This window comes from Tasmannia lanceolata, unplaced genomic scaffold (genome assembly GCF_043159265.1).
Source record: "Tasmannia lanceolata isolate RefF3 unplaced genomic scaffold, GAP_Taslan_0.1 ptg000008l, whole genome shotgun sequence".
Lineage (NCBI taxonomy): Eukaryota > Viridiplantae > Streptophyta > Magnoliopsida > Canellales > Winteraceae > Tasmannia > Tasmannia lanceolata.
Genome location: NW_027518685.1, coordinates 23142978 through 23156183, shown reverse-complemented (window position 1 = coordinate 23156183; position 13206 = coordinate 23142978). Strand labels below are relative to the sequence as shown.

At 37.3% G+C, this 13206-nt stretch overlaps 2 protein-coding genes across 4 annotated transcripts; one reads left to right on the top strand and one right to left on the bottom strand.

Moving 5' to 3' along the window:
• Nucleotides 1-202: 202 nt before the first annotated feature.
• LOC143884861 (uncharacterized) lies at nucleotides 203-9602 on the top strand. 3 transcript variants are annotated; one of them, XM_077388687.1, is made up of 6 exons: nucleotides 203-375; nucleotides 2781-2872; nucleotides 4944-5144; nucleotides 5232-5363; nucleotides 7097-7492; nucleotides 8693-9602. In XM_077388687.1, exons 3-6 carry the CDS (start codon nucleotides 5029-5031, stop codon nucleotides 8829-8831), a joined length of 783 nt encoding a protein of 260 aa, XP_077244802.1. In that variant the 5' UTR covers nucleotides 203-375; nucleotides 2781-2872; nucleotides 4944-5028; the 3' UTR covers nucleotides 8832-9602. The 3 variants fall into 3 exon arrangements, with proteins under 3 accessions (XP_077244802.1, XP_077244801.1, XP_077244800.1); XM_077388686.1 differs by having other exon boundaries at nucleotides 2781-2876; XM_077388685.1 differs by lacking the exon at nucleotides 2781-2872.
• Nucleotides 9603-10625: 1023 nt separating this feature from the next.
• LOC143883446 (putative calcium-binding protein CML11) lies at nucleotides 10626-12031 on the bottom strand. The gene has a single exon (XM_077386794.1). It carries the CDS (start codon nucleotides 11183-11185, stop codon nucleotides 10691-10693), a length of 495 nt encoding a protein of 164 aa, XP_077242909.1. The 5' UTR covers nucleotides 11186-12031; the 3' UTR covers nucleotides 10626-10690.
• Between the last annotated feature and the right edge of the window lie 1175 nt (nucleotides 12032-13206).

Below are 13206 nucleotides of genomic sequence, written 5' to 3'. Positions count from 1 at the left end.
GGGTCGACCCAACATACCCGCAAATTTGCGGGCACGGGTTGGAGTTTTAGTGACCCGTCAAAATCGACCCGTGGGTCACCCAACCCGCAAAAACATGGGTCAGGTCGGGTCAACCCGCGGGTTTTTTGGATTTTTTTTAATGTTTTTATTTTAAAAGAGGGCATTAATAAGTATGAATATACACCCTATTTCTCTTTCCAATATACGCCCTATTTCTCTACACATATGTGTAGGAACCGTTTTCTCTTTTCAATATGGTTTCTAATTTCAGAGAACGAGAGAGGGTTTGAGGGAGAACGAGAATAAGAGAGGGGTTTCTTCACCATTTTCTCCTGCAAGACTACCGGGAATTCGTTCGTTCCGCCATTATTTCCGGTTATCATTCTTAGCAATTATTCCTCTTGTTGGAAATTTTAAAGAATTTGAAAAATCAAAAGTGCTTTTGCGTTGTCTTTAAAATTTACAGGGAAAGATTCAAAATTTGATTTCCCTCTTATTTCAAAAGCTAGTGACTTTTGAGTGTTTTTTTAAATGAAAAGATTCTTTTTAATGCCCAAAACGGTTTCCATTTTACCCCATTAATTGCTAAACGGTTATGATAATAACACCTATTAAAGTTGCAAAACCGTTTCATCTCCAACGGTCACAGATATGAATGTTGGAAGAGAAACGTTCAAGGCTTTTAATTGTGGCTTTTCTCAACATTAATACCCATTATTGGTGGCTCTTTCCAACAGACACTTTGTGGTCTATAAAAAGGAGAGGAGAATACGGTTTGGGTAAGGCTAAGAGATTTTGGGGTCTACGTTTGGGGTGGCTTTTGCCAACAGAAAAAGAAAGAGGTTTACATAGAAAAAGGGTTATGTTTTTTGGTTTTGCTTCATCTCCTTCTGTTCCTTCCGTGTCTGAGCACAGTTCTAAGGTGGTTCTGGGTAGACCAGTCAGTTAGTGCACGTGGACTGGAGCCAACTTTGGCTGTTTTATCTTGGAGCATCGGTTCGCGGATCCCGATTGCACCGGTAGGGGGCGGATACGATTCTTAAGGAGAGTGACCAGTGGCACGACTCAGCCTTCTTCTTCTTAATCGGGTTTCCCATAAACGTTTTTCCATCAAAAGAGATAAGTGCAATATATTTTTCATGTTTTATTTCAATTATGGTTTAATTACAATACATGGATTTTTGGCTTCGACTTGCACTGTTTTGAGGTCGAGTAACATGTTTTCGTTTCAAGTAACGTGTTTTGGGTTCAACTAAGCCATATATCATTCTTTCATTCTTTGTTTATAAGATCTGTAGAAATCTGATCCGTCTATTTTATCCAACAGTCTTAAGAATCATATTTGGGCTTCTTAAGATATGGATTCTATCCAACACCTCTTCTTTGATTTCTTTTTAGAAATACACTCATGGATCTCACAATCATCTTTTCATTATTTTTACCTTTCAAACCCTAGATCTGAGCCTCCAAGCTCTAGATCTATTAATCTCTGACCTCCATATACCCTCCTATATTTTTATTTCCTGATTTTTCGTTAGCGGAGAGAAATTGAGAGATTTGTAGAGAAAAATCAGAGATAGATGAGAGGGGCTACTAGGTCTGTAGGAAAAGTAAGAGAAGGGGGGTTTGAGAGCTGAAATTTGAGGGAGATTGAGAGATTAAAGTTCTATCAAAAGAGGTCTTCTCTTGTTGGCATCAAGATCCGATTGTATTGAAAAATAGGGGATTTGTTTCCTTATTTTGTTGCCTCTGAGAAAAACCCTAACTTTATTTTGCTGGAATCCATGTGGGTTTGCTTTCTTGTCTTTCATTTTTCTGAAATTTGTTGTTTTGATATTTTTTTGGGGGGTTCTGCTGATGGCTAACCCCATTTTTCTTATGAAATTTGGGGTTTTGTTTAACGGAATGGAAAAATGGACTATTGGATGGTACAGCCCACACCATAGGATGATCCAAACCGTGCATTTGATGGGCTATAATGTAAATTGGTTGTGGCAAAAAAATCATTAGCATAGGATGATTCCAACCCTCCGATCTAAAGAGGGACTCACAATATGGAAACTTAAATAGATCGAACCGTCGAGATCATCCTATGGCAATGATTTTCTGGGCACGATCTATTTATGTAGTGGCCCATCAAATGGACGGTTTGTATCATCCTATGGTGTAGGCTGTACGGTCCATTAGGGGTGAATTAAGACATAGAAGGGGGTGAATTTATCACCGCCCAATAAAACACTGTTTTGGAAAAAATTGCGGGTAACCCGCGGGTCGACCCGACCCACCCACTGGGTACGGGTCACTGGTTGCTGACACGTAGGAATGCGGGTCAAAATGACCCGCAACCCGCATGACCCGCGGGTCGACCCGACCCGACCCACCCGTTTGCCAGGTCTAATTGGCATTAACGTTACCTTTATCGGATGATCCAGTCCATACATCCATCATGCCTCGTTTAGGGTTATGCTGAGAAAAGCTAAACCATCTATTTTTCTTGTCCTTTTATTTAATGCATATATTTGCCTGTGTGGGACCCACAAGACCATCTATCAATGGCTTGAGTGGAGGGTTATCTATGATCAATACAGATCGGAGGGTTAGGATCATCTTAAGGAGATAAATTGTGGGGTACAGCCTATTTATGTTGTGGCCCAACAATTGAACGGTTTGGATCCTATGAAGTGGGCCCCACAAGGCCTTTTTTTAAAAACAATACTGGACTTCATGCGCGCACACAACCCAATATAAATCTCGTAAATAAAATCTACTGGTTTGTTCAGTTCTCTCTCAAATCTACGCTCAGTTCTCTCAAACAAACGAAGCCTTTTGAACATCGATCCTAACCTGGTCAAGATCAGCAGCAGCAACAACAGTGAGTGAGTTTTCTTCTATGCAGAAATGTATCATCAATCAAATAAAAATTGCTCTTTTAATATGAAGGTTGGGTTTTATGGGGAAAGGCAGTTGATTGCTTTCATTTTACCTTCCTAATTTTGAGGTTTGAGTGGAATTTCATTTTTCTTTTTTATTTTGTTAGTTTTCTTCTAAATATTGTCCATTAAAATTGTATTCATATTATTTAGGGATTCGATTGTAAGGTCATACATGTGTTTGATTTTGCTTTTTTTAATTTTTAATTTTTTGGGGCTTTAAGTTGAAGTAAAAATGATGTTTTTTATCATCTGGTATGATGATCTCGTTTGGTCATGAACTCACTGTAAATGGAAGTTAGGGTTTGTTTTTTTCTTTAGCAATTTGAGAATCTGAAGACAATTGTGTAGTTTATAACGGTTCTACTTTCATATGAAGACAAATTTAGGGTTTTAGGTTGCTCCATTTTAATTAGAGTGTAGTTATGCAAGCTGTGTATTCTTTTATGGCTTTATCATGGCTTTATTGATATCTAAGTTCTTTTTACTATCATCACAGTCCACTTTTTGCCCACTAAGGCTCTGTTTGTTCGAGATTATGCTAACCGATTGTGAGTCAAAAACTAGTCATTGGACTCAAAATTAAACGTAAATTTGAGTCCAATAATCGGTTTTGGACTGAAAATCGGTCGGCTTAATCTTAAACGAGCAGGGCCTAAGCCAATCAAACTTCTTTTGACTCTCCTGAGTTATAACCATGTCAACTGAGTACTCAATCACATCAACCGTGTACCCAGTCGCTCCACACCGAGACAGCTAGGATTTTCTTTGGCCATGTTTTGGTCCGCATTTGCATTTTGAAACACTGCATTTTCTTTTGATGTTGTGTTACTGTCATGAAATCACTATTTAGTGTTTTGGGTAGCTTTGATTTTTGTAAGGCGGCTTTAAATTTTTCTTTCAATGAGTACCCATTTACGATTCTCTGATTTCAGTGATTTTTGTTGGTTTCTATGTATATTTTTAATTGCTTTTAACATTATATTTTTAAGCTAGCATGCCATTATTTGTAAATGAATTTAGGGTTCTGGATTGCTTTGTTGTTATTTCAGGCCATGCTACTTAAAGAGCATGCACATTTCATCTTTTTGAGTGTCAACTTATGAGTTTCTAGGCTTTAGTATTGTTTTAGTTCATTTTCATGTAAGCTTTTCTCTTCAGATATTATGTTTTCATATGGTTTGTCGTCAACTTTATACAGATATAGCTATAAATGTTGATTTTTAGATTTTGTTTTGTTTCTGTGTTCATTATCTCTTTACTAATTGGAGGGATATCTCACTCAAGGTCTTATCATAAACTTCAGTGGAAAGAAATAATAGTTATCACATATCTCAATGTTATCACTTTTAGATTACTTTTCTTTCTTCCTCTTAGATTTTGGATCATAAAAGTGTAGGGTGTTATTGGATGTACACTGAAATTAATTTGTAATGAAGGATGTACAAGCAGATCAGCAGATGCGGCCTTAGTATTTATAGGGTTTCATTTTCATATTATTGTTACTGATATTATTACTATTTAGGTTTTGAATGGTAGATGTACACACATTTATACCATTAGTTTTCAATACTTGATGAATATTCAACCAAATCTTCGAGTGGACTTGACCCAGCTCAACATCGAATCAATTTCTCGGGCTTTTAATTTATGGCATCTATGGCTCAATTGGAGTTGGGCTCGTATCTCAATTAGACGAGACTTTGTGCCTTATAGGTTTCATGACAATTTACCTCTCAAGGAAAAGAAAAAGAGGTTTTTAGTGCATGGTATCAAGGAACTGTCACAAATATCGCCGAGAAATTGAAATTCTCATGAAAAAAATCATGAGATTTTGATTAAACGAGAAAAAATGAATTTAGTGTGAATATCTCCCGAAAAATGAATTTCTCATGAGAAACGAATTTGTGATGAAACCTATAATGTTGAATAATTTTAATTACCTTTTCTACTGTAGTTTTTAAAAATCGATAACTTTCTCATGCTGACAAAGTCATTTGATGATTCTTACAGAAAGGATTTTTGTACTTTCAATTGTGTATTTTCCGAGCATTGAGGATTACTTCACATTGGATGATTGAGAAGAACTAATCATTGTATGGAGATTGAAGATTGGGAAAGTTCTGATGAACTGACAGATTTAGAGACCAATTTACATGACTCTGATGATGAAGACCCTTACACTTCTGGCTCCATCACAAAGTTGCAATTTAGGTGGAATTTTATATCTCTGTGTATTCTTTCCTGAGGAGTTGCTTTCTTTACCTTATTGAGAATTTAATGTTTAACATTGTTTGCCAGGAAGGATGTATCCAAGGCTCGCTGGGACGAGAATATGTGCATGGCTGAGGTTATTGAAAAGAAGGGTGGAATGTGGACCACTACAGGAATAATTCAAAATGGCAAGCTTTATTGCTTGATTGAGGAGATCTTGTAGGTGATAGTGTCCTCATTTAGTTCCATTATATTGCTCGGATTCCTTCTATATTTATATATGTCTGTGTGTGTGTGTGTGACACTTTTGGGCTTTGATGTTTATGGTGCTGTAGAATCTGATTAATAGTATCTTTTCATCAAAACATCTTGTCCTGAAATGATAGTTTGCATATTTCTTGCTAGGCAACTTGTATTTTCATTTCTGTCTAGCTAGTTGGATGCTTTGACCCACCAGGAGTTTGTATTAAGAAATGGAACAAATTCAATTATAAATGAGTTAGTAGAAACCGTGATTCGTAAGGGCTCCAACTGCAACCACATTTCTAATCAACATGGTGGGTGTCCAGTGTATCTTGAGATTTTGCTTGAATAAACAAATGACCTTTACAGAGTGTATACCATTTCTTGTTGGGTCATTGTAAAATTTGTGTTACTAAATTAATTTTGTGCTACTAAATTACAGAATACAGAAGCAACAAGACTGCTAATATAAATCTCCCTGCCTTGGTGGCCATAAATAAAATAGTCACCACTTACTATTCAAAAAAGAAAGAAAAGAAAGTCACCACTTAGTTCTCACGTGGAAACTTCAAAAAGCAATATTCTAAGAAGACTCTCCCAGCGCCATTCTAAAAAAAAGGAAAAAGACTCCCAGTCTAGGTTGTAACTCATTGACATTTCATAGATACCGAGGTGAGCCACCCATTAATTTCCCTGCTACCCTCGGAAATTCCTACTTTACATCCTCTGGAAAATTTGTTTGACCACCAGGTTAAGGAGTCGGTGCATCCATAGCTGATCTTGTTGGTTCTCAGGTGAATTCTACTGTAGAAATCTTCATCGTTTTTCCCTACAAATGATCAGTAAAGATTTCAGGTTCTGAATCATGATTTGAATGGTCATAAATGGCATAGCGATGGAATTCATGCTGATAAGTTTCAGGTTCTGTAAGTAACAATGGAGACGACTTTGGTTAGGTGTTCAGTGATGGCAACACATGATGGTTGGTTTTGGGTCTTTGCCATGGGGAGAATGGCGATAAAGGTTCATTGTGAAGGGGGTTTATTGAAATGGGTATTCATGATTTCAAAAGTCCGAAATCTGATTTGGGTAAAAATAATGTCAGTGCTCAAAGTGGCCTTGGCTCATGTAACTTGGACTAGTCAATCTGTATAGGCTGCCACTATCTAGCTCTGATAACTTCGCTATATTTTGGTTTCTGACATCCTTCTTGCTTGGGCTGATGTAGACTACATTGTCGGGCTCTGTTGAGGATGCCTTCCTTGTTTATCAATCATCAAACATTTAGTAGTTAGCTACACTTTTTTGAACATTTGTCAAATATTCTCTTGGTTGAGATATTTGTCTTTTCTCTACTGCTCTTGCTCTTGCAGGATGACTGGTCCATGTAAATTACTCTTTTATAAAACCAAGAGAATAATATTTAGTAAATGCCAAAGCATCAGAATAAGCTGTGCGAGATAATCTTAACATATTTACTAGTTAGATGAAATTCCTAAACTCGGCGTATAACTAATCTTATAAGCTCCAAAAAACATCAGAACTTATGCCAAGTTGCCAGGTAGCTGTTAGTTGTGCCTTTCACAGTTGGGTTTGGTTGTTGATTTTTTGTTCTGTTATTCAACAGTGATCATGAAAATGCCCTGTTTTTTCTCTCTTGCTATTGCAGAGTCTCATGCGTTATGGACCTTTTGTCTCTTTGGGTGTAGGTTTTTGGCTGAAAGGGGGGCATTACTTCTCTTGGATGAAAATGACATGACCCTTGACTTAAAATCTATATATGAGAAGGTTGCTAATGGAAAGAATGGATGTTATTGGGAATCTTTTGAAGCTTATAGACACTTCAAATCGCTGGGCTACATTGTTCGTCGCCATGATCTCCCTTGGACCATGAAGAGTAACAAGAGTGGCTGCAATTCTAGTTCTCTTCAAGGCACATTAGATAGCAAATCAAATAAGGAAGCAAAAGAAAATATTTCTATAATCCACATGCTCAAAGATATGCATATCAATGAAGTAAACCTGGTGTTTGATGTGTATCTGCCTAATGGGAAGTTCAGGAAGTCTTCTCCTGGTAACCCCAATTTGATGCTCTGTTTGATCAGGTAAGTCCTTGTTGAAGTCATTTATGAGTCCATGCATTTCTGTTCCAGGTTTGAGCTGACATGTAAAATGATTTCTGGTGGCCTCCATCTTCAACTTGTAGTTGAAAAAATAGTAACACACGCACGCATGCACGAGCCATCACCGGTGATGTCTTTTGGTGTGTGAATGGTGCAGACGAGGTGGGACTGCACTTGACACCTAGTGATGCAGTATTGTTCGCATCTCCTGTGACATCATGTGGCAATGGATGGCTTTGGGAGATAATGCTACCATTAATAATGTTTTTATACGGGCAGAAAGTATTCTTATAACCCCAAAGGTTTAAAGTTTGTTTTAAACATTTTTTTTTACTTTTTTTTTAAAATATTGAGTTGTGGTGTTCTTCCTTTTGTTCTACACATTCTGCAAGAAACTATATGGTGTATGTGTGTCTTTGCACGTAATGGGGGTGCGATATAAGTGCTGCTCTTGATGTTTGATCCAACGACAATCTCTTATAAAGTAGGCTGCCGGTGGTTCAGATATCAAGAGTGCGGCATAAAAACTCCATATTCTGCTATGTGGAGGAAGGCTGAACTGTTAAAGAGTATCTATTGCCAAATTTTGAAATGTAGTATCTATTGCCATTTGAACACTTGTGCCATCATGTAGCAATGGATGGCTTTGGGGTGCGACAAAAGTGCTGCCCTTGATGTTTGATCCAACAATAACCTCTTATAAGGTCAGCTGCCAGTGGATCAAATATCACGAGTACGGCATAAAAACTCCATATTCTACTATGTGGAGAAAGGTTGAACTGTTAAAAGAGTATCTATTGCTTTTTTTTTTGAAAGGTGGTATCTATTGCCATTTGAACACTCCATGCACGGATGGGTATGATGGGATTTTGGCTCAGCACCATCAGACTTTTATAGTTGGTTCTGTTACATAATGTTCTTGTAAATTATGGCTTTCTATTGAAAAGTTACCGAGAAATAGAAATGTGTTTTTTTTTTTGCGTTCATTCATCCATAATTTAATATTTCATGTAAAATCACATGCTATTTTTTTCCTGTTTAGTATTATGAATAAAATTATGTTGTTTATTTTTCTATTTTTTTTATCCATTTCAAGTGGGCATTGGACCATGTATGGTAACTGTAAGATCAGAACTTCCTCATCGTCTTATGTCTCAGTTTCTAGCTGATGTTTATATGCAGGGGCAACCCACCATCAAAAACAGAAGTAGAAAACATTGAGAGGGAGTGCAAAGGCATTCCTGTGAAATTTTGCTATGTGGAGCATGGGCGAGCCAGTTTCTTTTCCTTTGACAAAGCAGAGCTTCCAGTTCTACCGTGACGATACCCAACGCCATTATTAGAGTTCAGTAGAAAGGGACAGAGAGCTGTACATACGATGTGTCACAGACTCGCAGTAGAGCAGAATTGGGCTCAACAAGGAAATCAACAATCCCTTCTAAAGGTTGGATTATTTATATAGAAATAGGAACACTAGAGTAATCTCATTTCCTTTGCTGAAATATAAAATGGCTAGTGGTGTCAAATGAGGTCAACGTGTTTCTACATCTGAGAAAAGCATTACAATAAAACAGATTGTTCTTGATTTCTGGGTTGAAGATAAGATAATTTGCGCCATAGAGGGCACAAGATTGATCCCACCTTAAACAGGTTTAGAAGGAAAATGTTATTGACGGTTTTCTGTTCCTTATGGAAATCTACAACTGGCAATTGGAAGCTTTGGATTTGAATCCCTGGATTATTGACATGTACAGAGGAGAAGTGTTCTTAAATTATAGAAAGAAGTGTGCAATACTGCAATACTGATGGTTACTGCAACGATTTCTTGGTTCAAATTATAGTTTGGTTACTACAGTGAATGAGATTAGATTATTATTGCGTAGGCTTTCACCAGACTTTCTATTTGTGATACTGTCATTGATTCAACCAGGTGTGTTACAGTTGATTCAGCTCTTTGCTGCTGTTCGTTTTCCTTTGTTGCCGGGTAAATCTTTTTTTTTGAAATGGTGTTGCCGGGTAAATCTTGCTTCTGTAATTCCGATACAATTGGTATTTTTCTTTTGTTTCATTGAGGAATGTATATTTTCTCTCATTTCCTTGAGGAATAATCCCATGCCAATCGACCACAAATCGACCACACCATATGTTTAAGGCCGTGGTAGCCGATTGTGGATGCCACTTGTTATTATTTTTAGTCCAACAATCACACTCTGCTGTCACAATCCCAAGCAAACAGGGCATTAATGATATGGGCTTAGCAAGAGCGAGCCAAAAATGAATCACCCGCCCTTGGTTGTAAATGTTTAAACTGACTTTCATTTATGTTTTGACTTGTTTGTTTTACGCCCGACTTCTGCCGAAAGAAATAGTGAAAACCCTGTAGGACTTGAAAAAGACTTTGTTAGGGCATGTTTGGCTACCATGAAAATAAGATTTATAAAATATTTCTTTATCCAGCTGAAGTATTAGAAATAAAAATGTTGTTCTTTGCCAATGGCTGCCCTGCTCGTTTCTCTAAATCACTAAGGGGCGGTCTGGATACATGGATTTTAGAATCTTGGATTTCTTCAAAATTGTCGTTTGATTTTATGATTTCTAGCCCTTATTTCCATCAGCAAGAGAGTAGGAGATCATCCAATGTTTCCAAGTTTTAGAAATCTCAGGATGGGGAGAGATTTCTAAAACCTGGATCTCTTACTTAAAATCCAAGATTCTAAAGAGAAGTGAAATGGCTGGTGTCCTTCCGAGAAATCCAAGATTCTAAAATCTGCTTATCCTTACGGCAGCCCCTAAACAAAAGCAGCTAAAAACCCGATTTTTGGGAGATGAAAATAGAAACCGATTACAAGATATTTTCCTCCCACAAAGGAATCCAGCTCTATCTATTTTTGGGATATGAAAATAGAAACCTATTACTAAATTAACCATAATCATATCATTTCCCTCTAAATCATGGATTCAAAAAAAATTACAAAATGTTTTTCTTGCCATTCAAACAGGGCCTAGAAAGAAGCCAATATCCCATACAATCAATTAAAAGATTAAAAAAAAAAACACCAAAAAAACACCAAGGAAAGAAAAACAAATGGGAAGAGAAAATGTAAAACTAAGATAGTGTGATCAACCCAGAATCCTAACTATTCAAGAAATTAAACACAAAAAGAGATCAGACCCAAACTTTCAGGTCCAAGAATTATCGAATGCCGCAGAGGTAATTGCTCTAGAGAACTCCGAAAAATTAATCCGACCATCACCATCAGTATCAGCCTCTTTAATCATCCCCGTCAATTCCTCCACAGTCAATGCGTGCCCTAACTTGGCCATAGAATGTGCCAATTCTGCAGCAGTAATGTAACCATTGCCGTCCCGATCAAATAGCCGGAAAAGTCGCCGGAGCTGTTCTTCGGTGTAAGGTGATTTTCCCGGGAGGAGCTCCGGCGCTACTAAGTTTACAAATTCCGAGAATTCTATTAGGCCGTTGCTATTTGTATCAGCCTTTTGAATTAGGGCATCGAGTTGGTCTGTGCTTGGTTTTAGACCGACCGATCTGAGGAGTAACCCAAGCTCGAGCTCAGTTAAGCTTCCGTCGTTGTTTCGATCAAATGATCGGAAAATCTCGCGAAGCTCCGAGATCTGATCGTCATCGAGCTTCACAGGTTCATCGCCACCGTTCATTTTGAATCTCTGTGTTTAGAGTCTTTATCCTGTACAGGATCCGACTTTTTCCCCTCTTAGCGGGAATCCTAGGAAGGATTTTCACGAATTTTCAGCCTGTAGACTTTAAAACATACGGAATTTCACGTATTCTCTTTTATGCTGTCCAGATCCGATATTTTCCTCTTTTTTACAGCGAATCTTAGCAAGGATTTTCACGATTTTCTGCCGATAGACTTTTAAACATAGGGAATTTGGTTGATTTTTCTCCAATCTTGGAAATTTTGGTCCTTCTTTTGATGGATCAATAGTTTTCTGCTCGATTCTTTGAGTTTTCTACTCTCTTTTGGACGGATCTGAGAAATTCCACCGCTTTTCCTTCCCCTTTTTTTTTCAGAGGCAGATGATTTCTTTCCTTCTTTAATCCTCCTTCGTAAATCTGCTACCTATTGCTTCTCTAATTTCCGAATTCTTCCTCTTTACTATATCTAATGCTTTGTTCTCCAACTAAATCTCGTCCGTCCAATTTTTCTCGCCAGACATGGATCTCTGTCTCTCCTCCTATGGCTTCAGATCCCGATCCTCTCCCTTCTCTTTGATCGGAAAATAAATCTCTTCAGATCTCAATTTCTTACACAATCAATCCATATTTTCCTTCTTCACTACACACAATCAATCTCTACCTTATCTGAAGCTTCAGAATCGCTCTTTTTTCTTTTTGTTTTCGAAGGATTTGGATCTCTTCTCTTCCGCCTCTCTCGCCTCTCAAATCTCCATCTGAAACTGCTTCTCTCTCATTTTCGGGTACTATTTAATGATCACCCACGTCCAGGTCACGATCCGCTCGGATCCTATTCTCAGTGATTTTCGGACTGGTCCTAGGTCTGACCTTTTGAATGGGACCTATATATAAAATTTTGGGAAAATTTAAATTTAAATTTAATTGAGGAATGATAGATGCAAGGGCGCCCTTGCTTAAACAGCCAGAAAAGGGCCCTTCATTTGATCCACGTCATTTTCAGTAACTGTTTCAAAATGTTGAGAATGTAAAATCAGTTGCACTTTTAAAAAATTTCTGATAAAAGCATAACAAGGAAGGTGTGTACATCATCACGAGTAAAAACAAAGGAGATGCCAAAGAAACGGGTGATTCGTGACGGCAGCACGTCTTAAATAATTCCTTCATGGGAGCTTTTTATCCTCACATTTAATACCTAGCGGTCGTGCCGGCATGTTCCAATGACGTGTAAATGCTGGTGATGAAAAGTTCAAAACTTAATAGAGAAAGATTAATCAATGGGTTAATGTTAAAACTCTCATTCAAAAAATTAAGATTATCGATTACATATTCCTTTATATTACCCATCGCACGGTGCAATAGTGAAAAATAATGACCTCAATACCTCTAGGAAAAGCAAAAAATGTTTTAGCTAAAATCTATAGAAAAATTTAAAGCCCGTAACAATTTAACTCCCCCATTACTTGAATAAACAAAATTTTAGTTAAACAACAAATAATTATTTGACATCCTTGATATCGTAGATCAGGTCGCTGTGGAGTTATTATTTTCGACGCTAATGGCAATTTGATTCTTGCTTTTGAAGGTCCTAATAGCGAATTTTATGCCATCTGTGTAGAATTGGAAGGAGCTTCGTATAGCTTGAAGCTTCTAGAGATATTTGGATCTAGCAAAGTATGGATTGAAGAAATAATTAAGTGGTGAACAAGAGTCATCTACCATATCTAGCCCTTCAACATATTAGTCATAAAATTAGTTCCATATTTAGAACATGTTTTATTAGCTGTGTGCTAACCTTAGATGCCTATGGTAGCTAGTGGTTTGTTTAAATTTTAGGTCCTAAAACCTTTTACCTAAGACAAATCATTATTGGATCGGAAGAAAGACATTTGCAATGAAAAAAATTCTTTAGAAAATGTTTTTTTAGCCATGTAAAACATTTTTCTTTTGCAAGAAAAACATTTTTGATGGAAAATATTTAGGGAAATGATAAATGCCCCCCTTTTCATCAGTTGGGACACCC